This window comes from Mastomys coucha, unplaced genomic scaffold (assembly GCF_008632895.1).
Source record: "Mastomys coucha isolate ucsf_1 unplaced genomic scaffold, UCSF_Mcou_1 pScaffold23, whole genome shotgun sequence".
Taxonomy (NCBI): Eukaryota; Metazoa; Chordata; class Mammalia; order Rodentia; family Muridae; genus Mastomys; species Mastomys coucha.
Genome location: NW_022196906.1, coordinates 49,468,713 through 49,492,196, shown reverse-complemented (window position 1 = coordinate 49,492,196; position 23,484 = coordinate 49,468,713). Strand labels below are relative to the sequence as shown.

The 23,484-nt window shown below is 48.4% G+C and overlaps 1 protein-coding gene across 4 annotated transcripts in view; it reads right to left on the bottom strand.

Annotated features, from left to right (window-relative positions):
- The window catches only part of Tmem266 (transmembrane protein 266), a 123,905-nt gene that overhangs the window by 43,196 nt on the left and 57,225 nt on the right, over positions 1-23,484 (bottom strand). For 2 of the 4 annotated variants that reach the window (XM_031344763.1, XM_031344764.1), the window contains exons 3-5: positions 22,431-22,619; positions 4,540-4,694; positions 1,758-1,831 (exon numbers count right to left, since the gene is read on the bottom strand). In XM_031344763.1, coding sequence (XP_031200623.1) covers positions 1,758-1,831; positions 4,540-4,694; positions 22,431-22,619 — 418 coding nt within the window. Of the gene's footprint in view, positions 1-1,757; positions 1,832-4,539; positions 4,695-5,799; positions 5,875-22,430; positions 22,620-23,484 lie in introns of those variants that run through there. The other 2 variants (XM_031344765.1, XM_031344766.1) reach the window with 2 other exon arrangements.

Below are 23,484 nucleotides of genomic sequence, written 5' to 3'. Positions count from 1 at the left end.
GTCTGTGTGTGTGTGCACATGTCTGTGTATATACACTCATGTCTGTGTGTGTGCACTCATGTCTGTGTGTGTGTACCCATGTCTGTGTGTGCACTCATGTCTGTGTGTGCACCCATGCCTGTGTGTATGCACCCATGCCTGTGTGTGTACTCATGTCCGTGTGTGTGTACCCATGTCTATGTGTGTGTACCCATGTCTGTGTGTGTGCACTCATGTCTGTGTGTGTACCCATGTCTCTGTGTGTACACCCATGTCTCTGTGTGTGTACCCATGTCTGTGTGTGTGTAGCCATGTCTGTGTGTGTGCACCCATGTCTCTGTGTGTGTATACACATGTCTCTGTGTGTACCCATGTTTCTGTGTGTGTGCACTCATGTCTGTGTGTATGCACCCATGTCTGTGTGTGTACTCATGTGTGTCTGTGTGTGCACTCATGTCTGTGTGTATGCACCCATGTCTATGTGTGCACCCATGTCTGTGTGTGTGCACCCATGTCTGTGTGTGTGCACTCATGTCTGTGTGTGTGCACCCATGTCTGTGTGTGTGTGCACATGTCTGTGTGTGCACTCATGTCTGTGTGTGCACCCATGTCTGTGTGTGTGTGCACATGTCTGTGTATATACACTCATGTCTGTGTGTGTGCACTCATGTCTGTGTATGTGTACCCATGTCTGTGTGTGCACTCATGTGTGTGTGTGCACCCATGTCTATGTGTGTGTGTGCACATGTCTGTGCGTGTACTCATGTCTGTGTGTTGCCAGAAGGCTCTATACCTTATTAGTGTTTATCTTTCATTGAAAGACCGACTGGAGCTCTCTGTGGGCAGATGTGGCAGAGGAAGGGATACCTGGGTGGAGTGAGCAAGGGGTGAGCTGGCCTGGTCAGTCTTTGGCTCTGTTTGAAAGAATTAGTTCCATAGGAAACTCTCTGCCCTTCACTGCCTACAGCATGAAGCCTTTCCTATCCTTCTGGAAGGCCCTATCTTAAGCAGCTACAAACCACTGTCCCACAAACATGGGTCACAGTGTCACTGCCAGTATGGGAACTGCTCAAAAAAGGTGTCCATCACTCCCCAGTAAGTCAATCATTCCTCAGTGAAAACTGAGGAATGCCCTGATGCCAAGGTTTGTCAAGTGACCCAATGGCTGTGTGGGTCTGTTCTACTTCCACACTAAACCGAGGGACTAGGAGATACCACTTAGCTTTCCAGTTGTGAACTTCAGCCACCAATGCCTGTAATACTAGGAGGCATCCACCTGAGGCACTGTTGTCCCAGGGACATCTGCCAGTCTGCGACTCCATCCTTCCACAGGACCTGGCTAAGTCCACTGCCCAGCTCTAAGACTGTATTCTATGCCTTGGCCCTGAGGCAAACAAATCACTCCTGCATCTGGTTTTCCTGGGCCTTGCCCCCTGAATACACATCACAGGCCACATCAACAATTTCCGTTCTTCAGCTATGTCATGGGCAATCTCTCCTTCACAGATTCATCACCCGGACTTCAGCTGACAACCTCGAACATATTCTGGATTCAGAGCAGAGGTCACCTGCTTAGAGGCAAACGTCTGCTGCTGGGTTGGCCACTAGCCTGCATGTATGTGTCTGTGAACATTCCTTGTGCCATTTCCTATGGTGAAACTCAGCCTCAGGGAGAGCAGCGGGCCTGACACTAGGAAATGTGTTGTGAAATGAAGCCCAGGTTCCCTGGGAGAGAGTCACCCCAAAGAGGAGATTTCAGGGCCCGAATCTTCACCTACCTCTGAGAAGAACACAGAGAGGATGACCAGACTGATCCAGTGAATGACACCAGCAAACTGGAAAGCATTGGAAACTGCAATGAACACAGTGAGGGCCAGGTTTAGGAGTGAGGAATTGAACGCACCAGTCTAGGGGGCACTGTACGGCATAAATGTAGACCCCTGTGGTGCCCCTGGGGACCCCTAGGTGCTTATGGAAAACATTAGATCTGTCAGAAACTGGGTCAGAGAGTAAGGGCACCTATACCCAGGGGTCGTGTGGGGGTGATGAAAGTACAGTGGCTCAAACCCTCTTCTCCCTAGCCGCCACCTCAAAGGCCATCTCCTGATTCCTCCTGCTCACTGCTGTTGTCCTTTGTGTCCTAGCCAGACCCAGGGGAAGAGGGGTTATGACCATAGCAAAGTTGTGGATCCGGGATGGGTAGCTTCAAGATCCACAGCACACTGTCCCCACAGCTTAATGTAATTTGTGGGGGGCTCCAAGCAAGCCTCTCTACCCTTCCATCCTGAACTTGCAATAGTACGGATGGCGGTGACAGCAGCGTGCTTTGGAAAGATGGCTGGAGCGATCCCTAGCAGGAGGAACAGATGGGTACCAGCAGCCAGGCCTGTGGGCTGAAGCTGGCACTATGGGCTAGCCAGGCATCCTCAGAAAGTCCTTCTAAAGGACCGGACACCACAAACAACCTCCAAGCACTAGCAGGTCACAGTTTGTGTGCCAGCAAGGCTAAAGGCAAAGTGCTGGAGTCCAGACAAAAGTGGGGTGACCTTTGTAGAGAGAGAGAGAGAGAGAGCAGAAGGGTCTCCAGAGGAAATTCTCTGGATGGATCAGGGGGACTTTAGGGGCAGGAGGCAGGGGTGTTGTGGCAAACAGGCCATGCTAACTCCCTAGAGGGCTTGTTTCTAGCAGTTCAAGTTCCCCTGGGGATCAAAGAAAGATATTTTCACTGGACAGAAGATTCTGTGATTCTAGAATCTGGGAACTCTGGGAGTGGATAAAAATGACGTCTTCAAGCAAAGTCAAGAGGAAGAAGTTTACAGTCACAGGTTCCAGGATGTAGACACTTGGGTCCCCTGGCTCAGGGCCAGTGTGAGCCTGGAAGGATGAGCCCCGGGGACACCGTGAATTCCTTCGAGTTCTGAGCCACATGAATACCACTGGGAACCAAGAGGCTGAGGCCCGTGTGACTCTGGAAAGACCTCAGATAATTCTGGATACATAAAATCTCTCCCCATTATTTCTCAAATGAATCCCTGTGCCTTTTTTATGGTTTGCTTTAGAAGAGCCATAAATCTCGGATTGTGCGTTTTATGGAATTTAAGATGCCTTTTATGAGCTGCTATTGGATCTCCCACCAAAATCAATCTCCTGGATACTTAATTTTAAGCAAAATTCCAGTGTCGGCTGGCTTCTCAGTTCTACCCGATGCCTCGTCACAACCTGAGAAGCCTAGGGCCCCAGTACAATCTACCATAGAGAAAGAAGGACTCCATTATGGTCAGGTCTCATAAAACACAGACAGTCTGGATGTGTGGAGGGAGAGCCTACAGCATGGTTTAATTGAAGACAGGTTGAGTGTAAAACCAGTACTGGGCATTTAATGCTGGAAGATACTTTAATTGGAACCAAGGGGCCAGCGGCTACATAAAACCCAACTAAGCTTATAGACAAAAGCAATTCTGTGCTCTTCCAGAGAGCAGACAGGGCTGGTGTGTCTTGGAGGAAGCTGTGACAGTCCCTGAGCATAGGAGAGCCAGGAAAAGATTTGGGGCTTCTGAGAAGACAAGAGGACAAAATGGGCTTGGGGGTGGCTGAACCTCTTGTCCTGAACTCTGTCAATGGTGGGAAATTAAAGGTCTTTCTATCAGTAATTCCACTTTTAAAGTATTTGTACTTGAATGATCCACCTCCTGGATCAAGAAAGGTGTGTGGGGACTTTCCCATGAGTAGCCGCTCACTCACAGCCAAGAGCCAGACCAAGCAGGGGTTTCTAAGGGTAGGGACAGAAAGTGGCCTCCACTCTGACAGCCACATTGCCACAGTGTATCAGAAGTTCATCCTCCTGGTGCCACAGGTGGCGCCAAACTGCCGACATCAGAAAGCTGGAAACAATCCCAAAAGTAAGAAAAATGACAAAACAGCTGAACAGCCTGGAAGCTTGAAGTCCCCGGTCTGTTCCTCTGCCCTAGGGCAAGCCTCCAAATTCCCACAAACTTCAAACTGCCGGCTTTGTCTGTAAAATGGGGTCCTGATCTCAACATGGTTACTGGCAGGGATGGGAATGTAGGTGTGCAAAAGCATCTTCAGAGTTATCAAGACACATGTAAATGATGCCACCCCCTTCGGAATGGTACAGACATAAGTGCTGGCTGTTTAGTTACTACAGGTGATCGACGTCCCCAAAGGGAACTCTGTTTAAGCCAGAAAAAACTTCACCCTGGAAAATTCCAAATGAGAACCAAAAAAAAAAAAAAAAAAAAAAAAAAAAAAAAAAAAAAAAAAAAAAAAAATGCACGCAGGGGTCCCCAACTTTCAGTTTTTGTCTCAACGTTTTCTGATTGTGGAATGCTGGGGAGGGCTCTCAAGAGGCCACACTGGATAGAAAGGGACGTGTTCCCTCCCCAGCAGCAATCCCCATGGGCGGCCCATCGTGGGGCCCGCAGCTCGGTGGCAGCACAGGCTGGGGGACAATCTCAGAGTACGTTGGGGACCCCTGAGGGATGCAGATGCACAGTGAATATTGACATAGGCATTTGTATATGTGTCTCTCTTGCTACTCACACTGGAGAAGCTTTATATCTATTAGAAGTTCCAGAGTCAGGAGGGTCACCACCAATATTACACAGGCTACCAGGAAACTGTTGAGACTCGCACTGAGCAAAAATACCTGCCATACGGCTGCTCTCTTCCCACAGCATGGCTTCAGCCAGTTAGACCTGCAGGGACAAAAGCAAGGAGAAGAGGGCTCAAGCTGAGGGGCTGTGGGGGAGATCCTGGTCGCACACAGCCTTGTCTCAAATCAACAGCCTGGCTCCCCTAGGCTTGGGCTCTCATGAGGCTGTGCTTCCTGTGAGGTGAGACTTATTCCAGAGGCCACAGGGTAGAATTATAAATAGTAAAACAGTCTCATTAAGGGGCACAGCTGGGTTTACAGGCTGACTTAGGGAACTTAAAGGAATTCTCTGGGATTCAGGCTTCTCAGCCTGAAAAATGTGTGTGAAACTCACATCCCGTAGGTGAGTCAGACTTGCCCAGGAAATACGGGCCCGGGACCGTAGGACGAGCTGTTGCCATTACATTCCTATGTGCCTCGGAACCCAGCCCATGTGCTGGCATTTGGGGAAGCCTCTGTTTACGTTCAGTAACTCTACTGAAGCGCTCAGTGGCTGGAATTAGATTGTTTTTCAGCTATAAGAGGAAGAGCTGGATTGGATCCTCACTTATCAGATCAGATTATCTGGATATGGTTGCTACGGAGTACTAACAGCTGTTACTTGACAAAAAAAAAAAAAAAATACTATCACTGGGTAAGTATGGAAAAACGTGAGTCGAAGTTAAGTGGCCATTTATGTGTGGGATATGCTAATCCCTCACTACAGTGCTGATTCACTGTCCTCCACATGGATGGCATCTGTGTTTACCAAACCAGTTAGGCCAGAGCTGCCTTTTGTCCCATTTCATGAGACTCACACTCTGCATATGGGTGTCTCTTGGGGGACATTTATAGGGAGATGAGGGACCCCTGAGGACGGACTCTTCTGAATAGCACTGAGTCTGGAGCGTTGTAATCAAACCTCACTCATTTGCTTGTTTATGGCCCATTTCTGCCTGCCCATCTGTTTTTAGTTAGAATTATCCATCTAAAGTAGGGCCAAGACAAGCCAGGGAAGTCTTTACTTTGGGGTATACACCATTGCCCTGAGATCACTTGAAAGGCACCAAGTCACTTTGGAACCCCACTTCCCCATCTGGAAAATAAAGAATAGCATTTTTAACTTGTAGAGTTGTTGAAAGCTAAATGAATGAAAGAATGTATCTAACCTGAAAGCACGGGTGTAGCTGCAATAGCATCGTGGTGATGGTAATGATGATGTTAGTGATGGTGATGGTGGTGATGATGGTGATGGTGGTGGTGATGGTGATGATGATGTATCTGATGGCTCCAAGGCTTGTCCATCACCACATTCTTCCCATCTAGAGGGAGTCAATCTGCTGCAACCTGCTGCAAGAAGGACCAGTGTCCTCCTCCTGTAGACTCTGGTGTCAGTGGGCTGGAAAAGAGCTTTGCCTTTTAGCTAACCCTGAAAGAATGATATGGCTGCTTTCAGGTAGCAACTTCTTCCCCATATTTATGCAGAAAAAGCACAAATGCCCAAAGTGATAGCCTTGAAGAAACCTGGCAGAAAATCAGGCTTGCTTAAGTCTTTCTGGATATTTCCTAACACCTGTGGGAATGGTTGATGGTCTCTGTCCTTGGCTTGGCAGTAATACAAAGACCAGATGTGGTCATCACCAGACTTGGGAAGCCGGTCCCAGAAAAAGAAGCTTGAAGACCTCAACAGGTGATGGAGGAAGCTAAGCAGATCATTGTGGATGGGGGGTGGGGGGAAAGACTGACATGAGTTCCTAGAAAGGCCAAGAGTGTGGGGTGAGAGAGGAGGAGACTGGCTGGGTCAGACAAGAGCATGTCTCTTCAAGAGACAAATGGAGAACAGAGATATAAAGCCCAGTGGGAGCTAAGCCACAAAGACCAACGATGGGATGCTTGTGGCCCCTTGCTGGTGAACCTGAAAATGTACTCTTCCTGTTTCGGACCACACTTCCTGTTTTCTTGCAGGCTCCTACAGGTCACCCCAAACAGAAGCCACATAAAGCTAAGTAGAACTGCTAGATAAATTCAAAGTTCAGATAAACAATGAACAACTTCCTAACACGAATATGTCCTAGATACTGCATAGAAGGCTTCTTCTGTACTATCTATCTATCTATCTATCTATCTATCTATCTATCTATCTATCTACTATCTATCTTTCAGACTTTACAGAGCACTATGTATTCTTATCTGCTAGGTCTGGCAAACTCAGAGCTGAGGGTCTCAAGGTGAGGGTGGCTGTGATTTAGTCAGAGAAATGCATGGAGGAGGAAGAGGCGGCATTAATATTTGAAAAGCAACAATGCTCTTGGCAGCCTAAGGCTGATTTCTCAGGTGCACTCGAACAGGGAAAGCAAAAGCTCTCTAGCACCTAGAAGTACTTTCTGAGTGATACATAGTAGCCCTTTCTGAGCCTACAGGGTCCCGAGACACTGCTAAGAGCTCCGGAAATCCAGAGAAAACCCATGAGGCCAGCCACCTGCAGGCATGAGAAGCAGAGGGAAGATGAACAGTGAGCCTCTACCATGTGTTAGACGGACAGCCTGTCCCCATCACCTGGAGACCCCGGGAAGTATAATGCTGCTGCCCACTGGGGTCACTAACCCAGACTGCTTTCATGCACCTAACACTCTTGACTGTTAAGAGCTCTGTCACCCTGCCTGCCCCTCCTGTCTCACCGGCTTCCCTACCTCTTTTCCCATGCACCTGTCTCCCCGTTTGGCCTTATTTGTTTCTTTAACACCTTCTGGTTTGTGCCCAGCCCTCAGCCTGGCACTTCTGGAGAGTTTGTGCCATCCCCTTCCCATCTGGATTTTTCCAGTGACATGCGTTCTTTCTTTCTCAGGCACCTCAGCTCCAGCCCCACAGTATCTAACTTGGTGGCTGCTATCCCTGGAGCCATTTCACTGTCATTTGAAATGAGAGCCAAGTGGTGCCACATGCCTTTGATCCCAGCCCTTGGGAGGTAGAGGCAGGCAGATTTCTGAGTTCAAGGCCAGCCTGGTCTACAGAGTGAGTTCCAGGACAGCCAGGGCCAGACAGAGAAATACTGTTTTGAAAAAACAAAAACAAAAACAAAAAGAGAGAGACAAGCGCCTTTGGACGCTATAAATGAAACGAGCAGCCAGGAAACCTTTTGGTCCTGGGTGATGTCCAGTGGAGAACAGGAGGCCTCACCCTCGTGGTCAGAGGAAGCAGCTGGGCACTGGCCTTCCTTCTACCATGAAATCTGATGAATACCAGCCTTACTGAAAGCCTTCTGCTCCTTCTGCCTCAGAAGAGAGCCCCAAGCAGAGGGAAAGAAACAATGTACTCCATTTGGTAGCAGCCTGCCTGAGTGAAGTTCAGACAGTCCACTTTACACCAACTGTGAAAATAGTGACTGCCTTTGAGAGCGATGCAGGCAAGCCTGGAGCCACTTGCAATCTGAGATTTCCCTGAGCCAGGGAGAGGGTCAGGCAGCTGGAAAGACTGAGAAAGGAGGCAGGGGCAGATCTGGATGTCAAATGACTCTGTGCCCCCCTGCATGGGCAAGGTGGGCTCTGCGTCCCAAGCCAGCAAAACCAGGTACATTGTAGCGGGAAAGGGAGTCAAATGAGTTATAATTACTGTAGGGTGATAGGGGCACTTAGGAAAAACTGCAGGACTCAGGATGGTGAAGTTGAGCAGACATTTAAAACCAGGTGTGCAGGACCATCGCCTGAGCCTAAGAGATCTCCACCCTGTGTTTGTAAGCTGTGTCTTCTTGGAAAGGATTGTCCCAGCTGGGCTTTCTGACTGTTTAGAGTCACTCCTCAGGGGTGGGAAGGACTCAGGGACCTCACCTGAGTACTCAGGACTCCCTACCACCTGTGGTATGCAACGCTGCCATAACTGCACAGGGCGAGGGGGGGAAAAATATATATATATATATATATATATATATATATATATATATATATATATATATATTCTAGGAAGTCTAGGGAAGGGGGACTCTGTGTATTTGGCTACAGGAAAGCCCCCATTCCTGCTGGGTAGAGACTTTCTGGTATAACCTTTTGGGGGAGAAGCACCCCCAAATAACTGTAGATAATTCTCGTGCTCTGTGCTTAAGCCACAGTTGAGGTGAACCTCTTTTCTCCCGGTGACCCCCACAACACAACAGCGACTTAAGAGACAAAGGAAGATGCCCATTGTCGGTGGATGAGTACAAGGCAGAGAGGCCTGGAAGTGGGGGGGAAGAGGGGGCGGGGCGGGTTGGGATCAGCATTTAGGTTATGCTGGAAAGTTCCAAGGTTCAAGCCATACCCCTTATGAAGCCACCACTTCTGGGCTAGGCCAATGACCTATAACTTTGTGAAGTGATTCCAAGGTGTGGACCATGGTCCTGCCCCTTCATATTCATCACATGGGCACTCATGGAGCGAGTTATGGAAGCTGAATCCTCCCCAACACCCACTGAATTTGGGTCTGCATTTCAGTGAGAACCCAGCTTGTGAGCTGTGCTTGCAGGTGACAACTATTGTGGAGGATGAACTGAGGGTGTGTGTGTGTGTGTCGGGGGCAGGAGGTGGGGGTGACGGAAGCTTGGACAGGACAGAGAAGGTAAGCAGGGCCACATCCAGCTCCACACGAAGCCCTGGAGGCTTGCCTGTGGCTACGTTTTGAACAAGAGAGCAGGAGATGAGGCTGTACAACTCTAAAGGGGACTTTTGGTCGGGGCTCCCCAGTGGGAATGGGATCCAGTGCCATGCTGAATCTGCAGGTTCCTGCCTGGCCCCAGGTTTAGAATCCTAAGCAGTGGATCACTCCTTGTGAAATGCAAGTGACTCAGACATTCCAAGGAGAGTGTGTATTCCTTCTCCGTGGAGAGGTATACTCCAAGAAGACGGCATTTTCTGTTTCTATAACCCGGTTCGCCTGGTTAATTAAAGAACTGACTGGGCTGAAGCCGGAGAACAGACTGGGAAATACCCGAGTGGGGAGTGGTGTTATTCCTGGAGTTGCCACCAGAGGGCAGGCGTGCCCCTATTTTCCAACACGTGCTACAAAAGCCTGGGGCAGCTCTGGGGAGGACTTGGGCTGCCCAAATCGTGAATACCAACAGATGGGTCTGCTGGCAGGAGGTATTCCGTGAAGTTCCGGCACCCTGCCTGCGGCCTAAGAGGAGGCCGGGGGTGGAAAGCAGGTGAGTGCTGGTGCGGCTTCTGCTTTATATTCTTGGTTGTTTTGGGTAACAATTTGAGAGAATAAATTCTGGAATATGAAAATGAAGTTTGGCAAACCTCCAAAGGCTCTTTTGTGGGAGGCCAGGCCATAGGAGTAGCCTGGAAGGCAGGCGGGCAAGATCAGGTTAGGGACTGTTCCCAAGCTTGGCATCAAACAGCCCCATCTTTAAGGTGAAGTGGGCACGGGGTATGGACCAATCAGGGCTGAGCTTGCTTTGCTCCCCCAGGGCCGAGCTTCTTCCACCGGACAATCAATCCACAGTGAGCTCAGGTTGTGGAAGGGAGAATTCAGGATGGTGGACAGAGGAAATATTGTTCTCTCGGAAAGAGCCTGTGGAGATGGTGGAGACTCTAGTTATCCTAAAAAGGTTCTTCAAAGGCCATGGAAACCATTTCCCTAGGCGTCCATGGCAGAAGACCTCGTTAATTGTAAATTAGATTGTTATCCATTAAGTTCCCAAAGAAAAGATCTGAGGGGAGGTCAGAATGAGTCTAGAAGCCAGTCCGTGGTGGCAGCTGAGATGAGGCCTGGAGCACCAGGCTTTCAACCCATGTCTAGCCTGCAGGAGACTTCTCCCCCAGTGGCTTACAAGCTTCCTTGGAGCAGAGCTCTCTAATAATTGCCAAAACCAATAATCATTTGCCCCCCCCCAAAAATACATAAAACCACAATCCTGCATATGAGGTTTCAAGAGATGCAGAGACTCCTTGACCCTCATGGAGGATCATCAAAGGAGACCCCCTGCCTAGCTTCTTAAACTTACTCTTAAGAGTCATTGTGCTTGCTAGTAGTTTTGTTAACCCAACACAAGCTGGGGTCATCTGGGAAAACGGAACTTTGAGAAAATACCTTCATCATCCTGGCCTGTTGGCAAGTTTGGAGGGGCGTCTTCTTGATAAACGAATGGCAGCCCAGTATGAGTAGTACAACCACTGGACAGGTGGTTCTGGGCTGTGTTTTAAAAACCCGAGCTGAGCCTTTAATCCCAGCACTTGGGAGGCAGAAGCAGGTGGATCTCTGTTAGATCAAGGCCAGCCTGGTCTACAGAGCTAGTTCCAGGACAGCCAGGGCTACACAGAGAAACCTTGTCTCTAAAAACAAAAACAAAACAAAACAAAAACCAAACAAATAAAAAAAAAAAAAAAAAAGCAGGCTGAGCGAGCTAAGGAGAATAAGCCAGTTGGCAGCAGCATTTCTCCATGGCTCTGTTTCAGTTCCTGCATCCACGTCCCTTCCTTGAGTTCCTGCTTCAGCTTGCCTTGATTATGGACTCCAACCTGTAAGGTGTGCTAAGCCCTCTCCTCTCCACGCTGCTTTTGGTCGTGGTGATCATAATAGCAATGGAAAACAAACCGGGGCAGTCACGTGACTGGATGCCTCTTGGGATCCCCAAGAAAATTGTCTTCCCACCCTCAGAGGGGTCTAGTTCAGTGGCTTCTCTGCAGTGTCGCAGTGAGAGCAATGAACCACCTGGCAATAGTTAAAGGTTGCTGAACACAGAGCTAACTAACTAACTAGCATCCTAACTAACTAGCTCCTGCATGCAAGCATGAGGGGCTGAGTTCCGCGTCCCTGGCACCCATGTCAAAAGCCAGGCAGGCAGAGACCGGCAGCTTCCTGGGGCCTGCTGCTCTGCAGGCCTGTGTCCTCGGTGAGCTCAGGTTCACTGAGAGACCCTGTTTCAAAATATGCATTGGAGAATGATTCAGGAAGACATCTGGCATTGACCTCTGGCCTCCACTTGCATGTGAACACACATGTACATACGTTAAAAGCATCAAAGAAGGCTCAGAAGAGGGCTGGGGATACCACAGTGGCAAACACACTTGCCTAAGCATGTGTGAGCCCTAAGTCCAGTCCCTGGTACCATAGCCACAAATATCAAACATGGAAGGGATCATCCTTCATCACCAGACCTCACTGGAGCCTTGAATCTGATCACGTATTGCCATGGCAGGAAGTATCAATGGACACTTCCCCAAACGCCCAAGCTTGGAGCTGAGACACTAACTGTTACGAATTACAGTGTTTCAAGTCTAATTGCAAAGCCTTCTGCTATTAGAGAAACACAATGGTTTAACTATAGGAAATAGAAATTTTTAATATTTTTCTATTGTCTTTTCTCAGTACATTTAGAATGCATTATAGAACCATTATATTAGAATCAGGTTTTTTTTTTGTTGTTTTGTTTTGTTTTTTGTTTTAAAGAATTGCTTATTTCATGTATATGAGTACACTGGAGCTGTCTTCAGACACACCAGAAGAGGGCATCAGATCCCATTACAGAGGGTTGTGAGCCACCACATGGCTGCTGGGAATTGAACTCGGGACCTCTAGAAGAGCAGCCAGTGTTCTTAAACCCTGAGCCATCTCTCTGGCCCAGAATGTTTGATTTTTAAAATTGCGTGTTAAGAGTTAAGATGCTGACAAACTTCATTTCAATACTGCTTGAGTGCCCAGCACTCAAAGGCAGAGGCAGACATACCTCTGAGAGTTTGAGGCTAGCCTGGTCTACATAGTGAGACCCTTTTCCAAAAATAAAAATCATTGGAGGGATTTTGGCTTTGGGTCAGGACAGACTCTCCAATAATCTGAAACAGCCCTAGACATACTTCTGTCATTTTGTGTGATATATTTATGTGAGGTGATCATCTCAACATTGGAAATTAAAAACAAATCAAATTATTGAAGATAATTTGAGTCTCAAAGATTCAGTCATGATTTAATTCTTTCCGTAAACATAAACAGGTACCTTCTTCTCATTAGTATATAAATTTTCTTTAGTCTTTCATGAGAAATTATATGTATACCAGAGAATCATTTTAAATAAATTCCTTTACGATTATCAGTAAATGTTTGATTTGTATACCTACTTTATATTCCTATGCACCTATGGTTATAGAATGGGTTCTTCATTCTTTGCTTATAAGTGGGGGAGGTTTAAGGAGGCCTGGTCTGGCTCACAGGCTCTGTTTCTATGATGCTGATCACTGGTGCCCTGGAAGCCAGGGTGGTGGCTTGGACAGTCAGCATATCCTTGTCGCTCCTTTGTTTTTCTTTACAGTAGTCACTGCAGATGGCAGGAACACAGTCAGAAAAGGCCACGAGGATGACAGAAATCCAACTCTCATTGATCTATGCTTCACTGTTGTTGGCTTCACAGATACATACATGGTATGTCCAATGCACTAGGTGCTGTTCCGGGCACTTCAAGGGTTAATTTATAGCTGGGTGGTGGCAGCACAAGCCTTTAACCCCAGCACTAAGGAGGCAGAGGCAGGCGGGTCTCTGTGAGTTTGAGGCCAGCCTGGCAGACATGGCAAGTTCCAGGACAGCCGGAGCTGCATAGGAGACCCAGCCTTGAAAATGAACAAAGAAACAAACCAGCCTGAGAACACCTGTTTGGCTTTGGTGGGAATTAGTGTCTCTTAACCCCAGTCATAGTCCAGTCTTCTGTGCTTTAGTTTGTTAATCTTAAAGATGGGATCCCTGCCTTTGCAGAGGTGCTGGGAGGATCTGAAATGTTAAAACCAGGGTACACGAAGCTAGCATGTGTCAGGACAACAGTAGTTTCCATACAAGCCTTAGCAGGTGGAGACTCTGACAAGTGGCAGATCTAGACACTGCAGAGCGTTGGGCACACGAGAGGAGGGGCACCTTCTTCTCCACAGGGCCTGGGACCTTGTAAATGAACTCTGACTTGCAGTGGACTCCCAGCCCTAGACTACTCTAGAAACAATGCTGGAGAGAGAGGTGAGCTCAGCTAAGCATGACCTTTCCAAAGAGACGCAACCCTGTCCTGTGAGAATTGCCGATCCAATGCCCACACGGACACCCTTTAACTGAACATCAGAGATGGTCTGTGGAGCTTCTTCTCCCTCCTGGGGTGAGCCAGGACATCAGGGAGAGCAGTCACACTTCAGCTTTATCTCATTTACCTGATTCCAAGAGGCAGCCCAAGACAAGACACACAGTCCCAGAACGCATGCACATGCTTCAGAAAGCCAAGCCTCGGGCTGGACGGTAGAGGCTGCTCGCCCAGCCCTTTGAGGGAGTGAATACATTTCCATTTCTAGGTGGGCAGCTTCAGTCCTGCAGTTAGTGCTGAACGTTCGCACCACTGCCCTGGGAGAAAGCAGGAGGTGGTAAGCAGCTGGGACTACCAGAGGCTAATGAGTGCTTGTCCCAAAATCTTACATCTCTTGAGTCTGCAGAAATATCAGCTCTGAGAGAGGCCTCACAGCGTGGGGGCAAGAGCATAGAGTGGGAAGGCAGAAGATGCCCTCTGCTTGGCAGGCTGCTAAACCCCTCTGACCTCTACCCCCTCTTAGGGGACTAAGGACATTGCCCACATATCTCTGAACAGCTAACAGGCAGGAAGGATGCCGTCAAAGTGGTCCTGACTCTTGGCAAAGCCTCCGGGTTGACCGAAGGGAGAAGGATGCTGTGAGATGGAGGGCTTTCTGCTACTCAGAGAGCCCTCAATTCTGTGAACTGGCTACAAATCTAAGGACTTCCTTTATGCTAGGCTTTGCAACTAGGGCAACTAGAAGAGACCAGCTCCCTGACACAGTGGGAAGAAGCTGTAAATTCTGGATCCTGGAGGCCTCCACAGGTGACTGGGGCTCTCATGTTGGATACCATAAACCTGTGCCTCCCTTCACTTCCTGCACCCAGCATGAGGGTGTAAACCTGCCTCCTTCCAGGCTGAGCTCAGGTGCCCAGTCCCAGCCTTGACCACCAGAGGCACTCTGCTGCCATCCAGTGGTCCCCTAGGGCTGTACACCATGCATGTTGTGAGTAGGTAGGGATATTTTAATAATGTATCTGTGATTTGATTGCTTAGTCAATTAAAAATGAGGGGCTCCTGAACTATAGAAAAATGACATTGCTCATGATCAATTTTGTATCTAAATTTTGTACCTAGAGCTCTTTTTGATAGTTGGAGCCTAGAGAATCCTTGTGGAAGCTGAGGTGCTCAGGGCAAACCCTGAACTGGGCACCTGGCGCACCAGAGGAAGGGTAGTATTTTACTGTTGGCAAATATCACTGGCATCAAGAAAGTGATAATAGCCCAGCCTTTCTCTTTCCTTCCTCCCCTGTCTTTCAGCCCTTCTATAAATCATGTAACACAGAGAAGTGCCAGGCTTCATACCTGCATGGTCATGGCTAGGGTGGACATAACTGTTAACCCTGAACACTTCGAGATTCTTGCTATATAAGGTTGGCATGTTCTGAGGCAAAGCTGACTTCTTTCTCTTAGGCTGGCTTTGTGGGGAGCAGTGGGGTACTGATGATGCTTGGCACTTGTACTGGCTGGGTTTGTGTGTCAACTTGACACAGGCTGGAGTTATCACAGAGAAGGGAGCCTCCCTTGAGGAAATGCCTCTGAGAGATCCAGCTATAAGGCATTTTTCTCAATTAGTGATCAAGAAGGGTGGGCCCCTTGTGGGTGGTGCCATCCCTAGGCTGGTAGTCTTGGGTTCTATAAGAAAGCAAGCTGAGCAAGCCAGGGGATCCCTCCATGGCCTCTGCATCAACTCCTGCTTCCTGAACTGCTTGAGTTCCAGTCCTGACTTCCTTTGGTGATGAACAGCAATGTGGAAGTGTAAGCTGAATAAACCCTTTCCTCCCCAACTTGCTACTTGGTCATGGTGTTTGTGCAGGAATAGAAACCTTGACTAAGACAGAGGTCTACAGGCGTCATGTTGACCTGTGGGCATAAGTGTCATTCCCACCCCTGTTCCTTTGTTCTTCCTCAGCTTCATGTAGATCAGCTTATAACCACTCTCCAGGGGAACTGGCTTTCCTGTGTCATCTGATCAGACTGCTGCCTGTTCATCACTCACCCGGCCATTCACGACCGTCCTTTATTCTGTCTGCATGCCCTCTATCCCAGACTTAGTTGATCTGGTCTTTGCTAGAAGAACTTCCTGGCTCAGGGCTGGGGTTAGATGTGGGTTAATAGAGCTCAGAGGTTGTCCAAGGCTATGACTTTGTTGTTTTCCCAATCAGTGACAACATGGATGGAGGGGGCTATGGATGTGTGGGGGTGGAGGGACAGGAGATTTCAGGAGAGCGCCTCCTTAAGGTATTCTGCAAAGAGACTATTTTTAGGCAGTGGCTTAATAGACCCCTACTTCTCCCTTCTCTTTGCTCCCAGCTATTCCTTGCTGTCATATCTTAAATTATTTCAGTCCTTATTTAGAGGTGTTTGCTATCTTGGGTCTGTCTTTTTTTTCTTCTTCTTCTAACTTGACATCTCAAAAAATATCCCCGGGCCCCATTATGTTGTCTTCCACTGACTCTGGAATTCTGGAGAAATATGCTGTTGTCTCATCTCCTGTTAAGCCTGTTGGAGACCCATACTTCTTCCAAGCTTCTCTTGTCTGGGAGTCCAGTTAATGAGTAGAAATTAGCTCTCCCTTTTAATTGTGTCTGTGCATGTGCGCATGTGTGTATGCATGTGTGCACATGTGTGTGAGAGTGTGAACATGCACATAGGTAACACTGGGCACATGTGAAGGCCGGAGGTCAACTTGGCATAGTTCTTTCTTTCTACTATGTGGGTTCTGAGGATCAAACACAGGTTTTCTGAGTCTTCAGTAAGCACCATTACCAGCCAAGCCCAAAACTGGCTGTCTTTAATACTGTATATGAATGTCCCACATTTACATAGTAATGTACCATTCAAAAGATAGGTCCAATCATTCCAGGGGTATTCCCACATCCTTTGCTATGTGACTCAATTCTAGTTCATAAGACATTAGGCAAGAACTGCTAGAAGATTCTGGGAAGGATCTATGTTGTTCTCAGGCCAATTACAGATGGCCTTTCTCACTTCTGAGATACAAATGAGAATGCATGACTACCACAGGCAGCCCTCGTGCCAGCTGTGAAGCCACTTCTGGCATCAGGAGGAAGCCAGTACTGTTGACAGCAGTGACAGGGGGAATCTGGCCCTCACGGACACTGATGAGCTTTCTGGAGCAACCTCAGAGCTGCCTTAGCACTGGATTCCAGTGAGTTTGAGTGGATTTCCTGTCATTCATAGGCCACAGTAACTAGCTGCCAGTAGACAGTCCTTGGAGGAGGAATGCAGAAGAGACAAGGAAGACAATACAAATATGCATGACTTGGTAACAGAGCATAAGGCAAGAGGGAAGAAAACCAAGTCTCACAGTATTTTGCTGTCACGGGGTTTTTCGGTTGGGGCTGACACCTCTGCTCCCCTTCTCCCAGTCCCTAGACTGTCTGCTCACCTCTGTGGATTCACATGGAGGTTTGTGTCATCACTCCTGAAGGAGGGAGACATCTGGTTGAGAGGTGTGCAGACATAGAGAGGGGAAGGAAGATGGTGGTAAGCTGCTGTGGCATGCCAGGCAGCTCCTTGGTTTGAGTTGGATGCAGAGAGGTGAGAAGCAGACAGAACTAGAACAGAGGGTGTAGGAAGCGCACATCCAGCAATGATCCAGAGTCGGGAGTCAAGGGAGAAGGGAGTGTTCCATCCTCAGCCAGTGGAACACACTGTCTGAGTTCCTGCTTCCCGGGTGCCCCTGGGATGGTGTTCCTACCGTGGGCACCTTTGGCAGTGGCAGGGTGTTTGTGGGCACCAGAGTGGGAATGGGAGCAAGTCAGAGCATGGGAGAACAAGGCCATCAACTGCATGGTGATGGTGAGTGACTGACAGACTTCAGGTAGCTTAGAGGTGCCATGAACACATTGGCTCTTATTGAGGTGGGAAGGGGACTTAGGGCCACTGGAAGTGAGCTTAGGTCACGGCTTATTTTGGCAGTTGAAGGATCAAGACCAGGCAACTTCTATGCCCCCACTGGTTTGGGTCATTTCTACTTTGAGGAAAGACTTCTTTGTGGGGCATGCAGTATTTGAGACTGCCATAGTGGGTAAGTTGTGGCTCTTCTGTCTGGATTTGAGCACCATCACTAAAAAGGCTATAAGAGAGAATTATCTGGGTAGAGAAGAGAACATTTCTCCTTTCAAAGATTCAGCTAACTCGGGACAAGAAGACTAGATCATTCCACTGACAAAGATATTTGGGGATCCCTATGAAGATCCAGAAAGAACTTGGAAGTTCGAAAGGGAGATTTGGGATAGACATGTGGCTTTGATCACTACCAGCTGAAAACCTGTAAGAGATGGATAAAATTACCCAGTGTGTAGAAAAAGGGTAGTGATAGTGGCCGTGTGTGTGTGTGTGTGTGTGTGTGTGTGTGTGTGTGTGTGTCTGTCTGTCTGTGCGTGTGAACTCCAATCATTAAGGAACAAGCAGATGACAATTGTTAAGTCTTGAAGGCACAGTGGCTGAGGAAGATCCATTTTGCTGGCAACCATGGGGATACCATGTTAAGATGGAGGCAATGACAGAGACTTTCAGTGGCAAGAGGATGTAGATGCCTACGTTACTTACTTATTTTTCTCATTGAGAGCAAATATTTGACAAAGAGCAAGAGAAGAAGGCTTATTGTGGCTTGTAAATCAAATGGAAATATATAGGGCATCCTGGTGAAGAAGCCGTGGTGGTGGGAGTGTGGGGCAGAGAGGAACTGGGCGCTAGCTGGCTTCTCCCTTCCCCCTTCTTATTCAGTTTAGGACTCCAGCCCATCAGTTAAGCTTCTCCTAACATCCTCACAGACACTCCCAGAGATGTATCTCCTAAGTGATTTTACATCCTAACAAGTTGGAATCAAGATCAGGCACCATGCCCTTGAGAACAGTGGCACTGTGGAGGCTGCTGCCAGGCTGTAGTAGACTGAGGAGCACAGCAGACATCACTGAAGCTAGGGATGCAGAGTAGGACAGAGGAAGGTAGAACGCTGCAGACATGAGGAGGCTGCAGCTGATGGAGAGAGGTTCCTGGGAAGAAGCGATAGATAGATAGCATCTGATGAGTCCAGGCCCAGAAGGGAAGAAGGAAGAGTTGGGGTGCAGTGCGTGCGTCTGGGGCTGCCCTACGAGAGACGGTCATTGCTGAGGGCAGGGAAGGACTGAAAAGGAACAGTTTGAGAGGACTGCCAAATCAAGTTGAGGCTCCGTGGAGTCTCAGGCAGTGCGGCCTGCACAGGAGCCTGCTTTTCCTTTTTAAGCCCCAAGCTGCCTGCAGTAGAGGTGAATCCCTTAGACGACAGACAGCTCTCCAGTTTAGATCATGGCCGCCGAGGGTCTTAGGACAAAGACTAGGTGATGGTTGACCCTAACTGTCTCCCTGATTGGACTTAGACATGTCTAGGATATTCTATAGTAAAGTAAACCCCTGGATGTGCCTGTGAGGGTGTTTCTAGGTATTTCTGGGGTATTTGTTACGTTGACGAAAGCTTGAAACACGGACTTCTCAGCCAAGTCGAAGCTGGCTCCTCACCTGTGCCTTGTGGCTCAGTCTGAATGAGGACAGCCCCTCTTACCTCACAGGATCCCACACTTACAAACTCTCAAACCACACCCACGCCTCTCACCCTTAGGATGACTACAGTTCAAAAATGGTGAATAACAATAGTTGCTGCACCCACAGGGCCGTGGAGCACTCATGCATGGCTGGTGGGAATGTAATGTGGCACAGCTGCTGTGAAAAAATGGTAATTGTGCATCACCCAGGTGTCTATGAGAAGATGAGCCAACGTGTAGAATATACAATAATGGAATACTATTCGGGTTAAAGGAAGGATATTCCGGCCCATTCTCTGCCATGCATGAACTCTGAGGACAGTATTCTTACCTCGTGACCTTGGAGAAAGCTCTTCACACTCAGCATTAGAATACTTATTCACTGCCTACAGTCTCCTCCAGCCCTAACAATCCGAGAGTCTGGGAAACTAAACAATCCACCCTCACCACACCCCGGGACCTGAATGCAGATGAGTCACTGGGCAGAAACACAGTTAGGATCCCTAAGGTCCCTTGGCTTCTACAGAAAAGATCTACTCCTAGCTGGAGTACTTCTCTCCGTAAGAAGAGCTCTCACTGGCAAGAAGCAACCCTGACCTCCGTAAACTGGAACTTTACGCTTGGGTTGTGTGGCTCCAGAAAGGGACAGGTTGAGGACAGTGAGAAATAAACCAAGAACCAAGAACAGCCTGGCTCCACTGCTTGGTCCGTTTTACCTGGGCTTCTGTTAGAAGCTTGGCTCTTCTGTGCTCTAGGATACAATCTGACTGCCACAGAGGTCCCACCAAGGGCTCTCCAAATCTTTGCCTCTTGGCTTCCTATTACGTGACAACAGCAGCATAGGAAACACACCTGGAGAGGCAAATCAAAGACCTCTCTGCCCTGTGGTGAGAGACCAGGCAAACAACCAATTGAGCCGGGTCTCTGGAGTAGGCCTGGAAATGAGGCCCACCCTGTGGTGTGGCACACCTGCATGGGGCACACCCACCTAGTGGTTAAATCGCTGCACAGTAGTAACGGGAGCAAGTGTGAGTTCTGAACCAGAGCTCTTAAGGTTTTCCTATCTCTTTCCATGCTATGTAACTATGAACGCCAACTGGGCTTGATTAAGAAATCAGGCCAGTGCTTCTTTCTATTAACGGAGGTTGGACTACTGTGTTTGACCACCAGAGAGCAATAGCACGGTCACTCTCAGAGAACTCAGAGAAAGACCTGCTGACTGGTGGATTGGACTTCACTGAGCTGAACTTCAGGGTGGGCAGCAGCAGAGAAACCAGCTCAGCTTTGTGGTGCCTTTGAGCACTGGCAGGCACTGCTGCATAAGTCAGGTATACACATAGCTGGTCCTGGTTCTGGGCCCTTCTGGACTTAGCTCAGTCATTAAGCCACAGGGAACTAGGGAAAAGCAGGCTCTTCGGCCTGATTTTGGTTGCTTAGTCAATACTGCTATACCAGACGTACCTCAGAAATGCCCTTCCTTCCTTCTTTCCTTCCTTCCTTCCTTCCTTCTTTCCTTCCTTCCTCCCTTCCTTCCTTCCTTCCTTCTTTCCTTCCTTCCTTCCTTCCTTCCTTCCTTCCTTCCTTCCTTCCTTCCTTCCTTCCTTCCACGTGTTTTGCATGATGCATGCATGGGACTGTGAGAGTGTGTGTGCCTGTGTGTACATGAGGAGGCCACAGCACAATGGCAGGCATGTTCTGTGGATCTCTGCCTTATTAAGACAGGGTCTCTCACTAGACCAGAAGCTCATCATTTTGGCTCAGCTCTCTGGTCAGTAAGCTCTCTGGATAGGATCTACTTTTCTCTACCTCCTGGGGTTACAGGCATATACAGCCATGTAGGGAGATTGAAGCCCATGTCCTCATATAGAACATAAACTCTCACTGACTAAGGCATCTCCCTGATCCCTTCAGAGACCTTTTTTCCATATTGAATTTGCCTGTCATTTTCTTCTAGGGTTCTGCTAGTTCTGTTCACAATACTTGGAAATTTTTTATTTTCAGAGAAAGCCACTGGGGTGTCATTTTTGCAGAAGCAGGTGTACAGTTTCCCAGTTGTTTGGCAATTTATCTTCAGGAAGCAGACAGAGGGAATCCAAGCTCTGCAAATTTAGCTTAGCTATGGCTTTTCCTTTGCTTCTAAAATACATGGCAACCCTTCCGTTTTGTGTTTAAAGCAGCCAACGTGTTCTAAAATGGTTACAGGCACCTGGGAGCGTTGCCCAGAACTGACTCTTAGGTGCTGGCCAGTGTTTACAATCCTATGTCTCAAAGCCACAGGGCAGAACTGGGGAAAGCTTAGGTGAGAGAAGTCTAAGCTACTGTGTGACCCACGGGTGTGGGTGTGTGTCTGCCCTTCTGTGACCTTCAACATTCTAACACCGTACCACTGGGGAAAAAAAAATGGGAGCCAGGCTGTGGTGGCGCATGCCTTTAGTCCCAGCACTTGGGAGGCAGAGGCTGGCAGATTTCTGAGTTCGAGGCCAGCCTGGTCTACAGAGTGAGTTCCAGGACAGCCGGGGCTACACAGAGAAACCCATCTCAAAAAACCAAAAAAATAAAATAAAATAAAAAATAAATAAATAAATAAAAAGGGACCTCAAACCCTCATCTTCCTTGGCTTTGAAGAGTGTATTTGTAATAGAGACCAGGCTAGTGAGAAGTTAAATGGGAAACAAACCCACTGGTCTGACTGACAAGCAACATGGGAGTTGTTAACGTAAGAGCATCCATGCAGCTCTCACTGGATGGGGAGGGAGGCAGGGTCTACAGAGCACGTGGCAGGATTCTGCCCACCTCCTGGACACTCGACATCACTGTGTGCAAAGTAACATGCAGTCCAAGGTCTTCCCATATGGGCTCTGTGACCTTGGCACATCCCTAGCCCCTGTGAGGTAAACAGCTTGAATCGGAAAAGAATGTTAAGAATCACCTCAGACCAAAGGCAAACCCTATTACCTAAGTTCTAAGCAAACATCACAAAAGACCTAAGAGGTTGTCCAACAGCAATGGGCATTTTCTGGACCCAGAGTCTTTCCCTGAGGAAATCATGTGTGAGTTGAAAAAGCTTGAGTGACCTAATGTCACCTCCTGGGCTCTTCTGCTCAGCTCTCTAACCTCTGCTGTCTCTTGGGAGGTACTCATGGAAACACGGGGAGTTATGCAAGAGGCTCTCAGCCATGCCAGAACCTACCCTTCTCTTTGGTACTCTTCGTCCAAATTCGACAGGAGCTGTGAGCCCCCCGTGGAGAGGTCTACGGCAGCCAGGGGCAGGTCCCGATAGGCAAAGTTCACCAGCTGGACGGGAGCAACGCTCTTGGTTTCTTCATCTACTTGTTGGGAGATAATCTCAACTTCAGAAATTCCTCCTTCAGTGGCAGGTCTGGGTGGAAAGGAGGAGTGGCAGGGAAGGGTTAGCCCCTGAGAACTCAACCCTCTTCCCTCTGTCAGTGGAAGGGTAGGGAGGCACAGGAAGCTGCGCTGTGCTGGAGGTCAAGGGAAATACAAGGTTGCTGTTCTTTCCCACAGCCAGTCAGGAACTGGTTTAAAGGCCTGGTCAGTCCCTCACTGGTTAAGGTGAATGGACAAACCTGAACATGGGAGTTTTAGGGGGAAAGTCCTTCATAAAGGGAGGTAAAGGACCCTCTGCTAACCAGAAAAAAAGCACAGAGTCTGCTGTCAGTGATCTGCGTCACCGCACCTTCTACTGCAGTGATATGCTAAGAACAGCTGCGTGTGGTTCTCTGCAATGGTTCCATTATCAGCGTCACAATAATAAAAAGTGCTTTTGTTCCCAACTGGATATATATACTCCAGGAAATTGGAAATTGGGGGTCACCTGAGCAAACAGACAGTCTGGGTTAGTCTATGTTTTAGGCAGACTTGAGCACTGAAACCAACCCACAGCTTCACTGGTGCACAGTATGCCTCAGCCATGGACAGAGTTAACTCCCAACCCATCAGTTTTGCCAATTTGTGGAGGCATTTTTAATATCATTGGTATCTAAGGAGGGATCGAGACATAAACATCATACAAGATAGTTAACAGCTATGCACTGTAATACTAAACACAGCTGTGCCCCAGGCTACCAAACACAGCTGTGCACCAGGCTACCAAACACAGCTGTGCCCCAGGCTACCAAACACAGCTGTGCACCAGGCTACCAAACACAGCTGTGTACCAGGCTACCAAACACAGCTGTGCCCCAGGCTACCAAACACAGCTGTGCCCCAGGCTACCAAACACA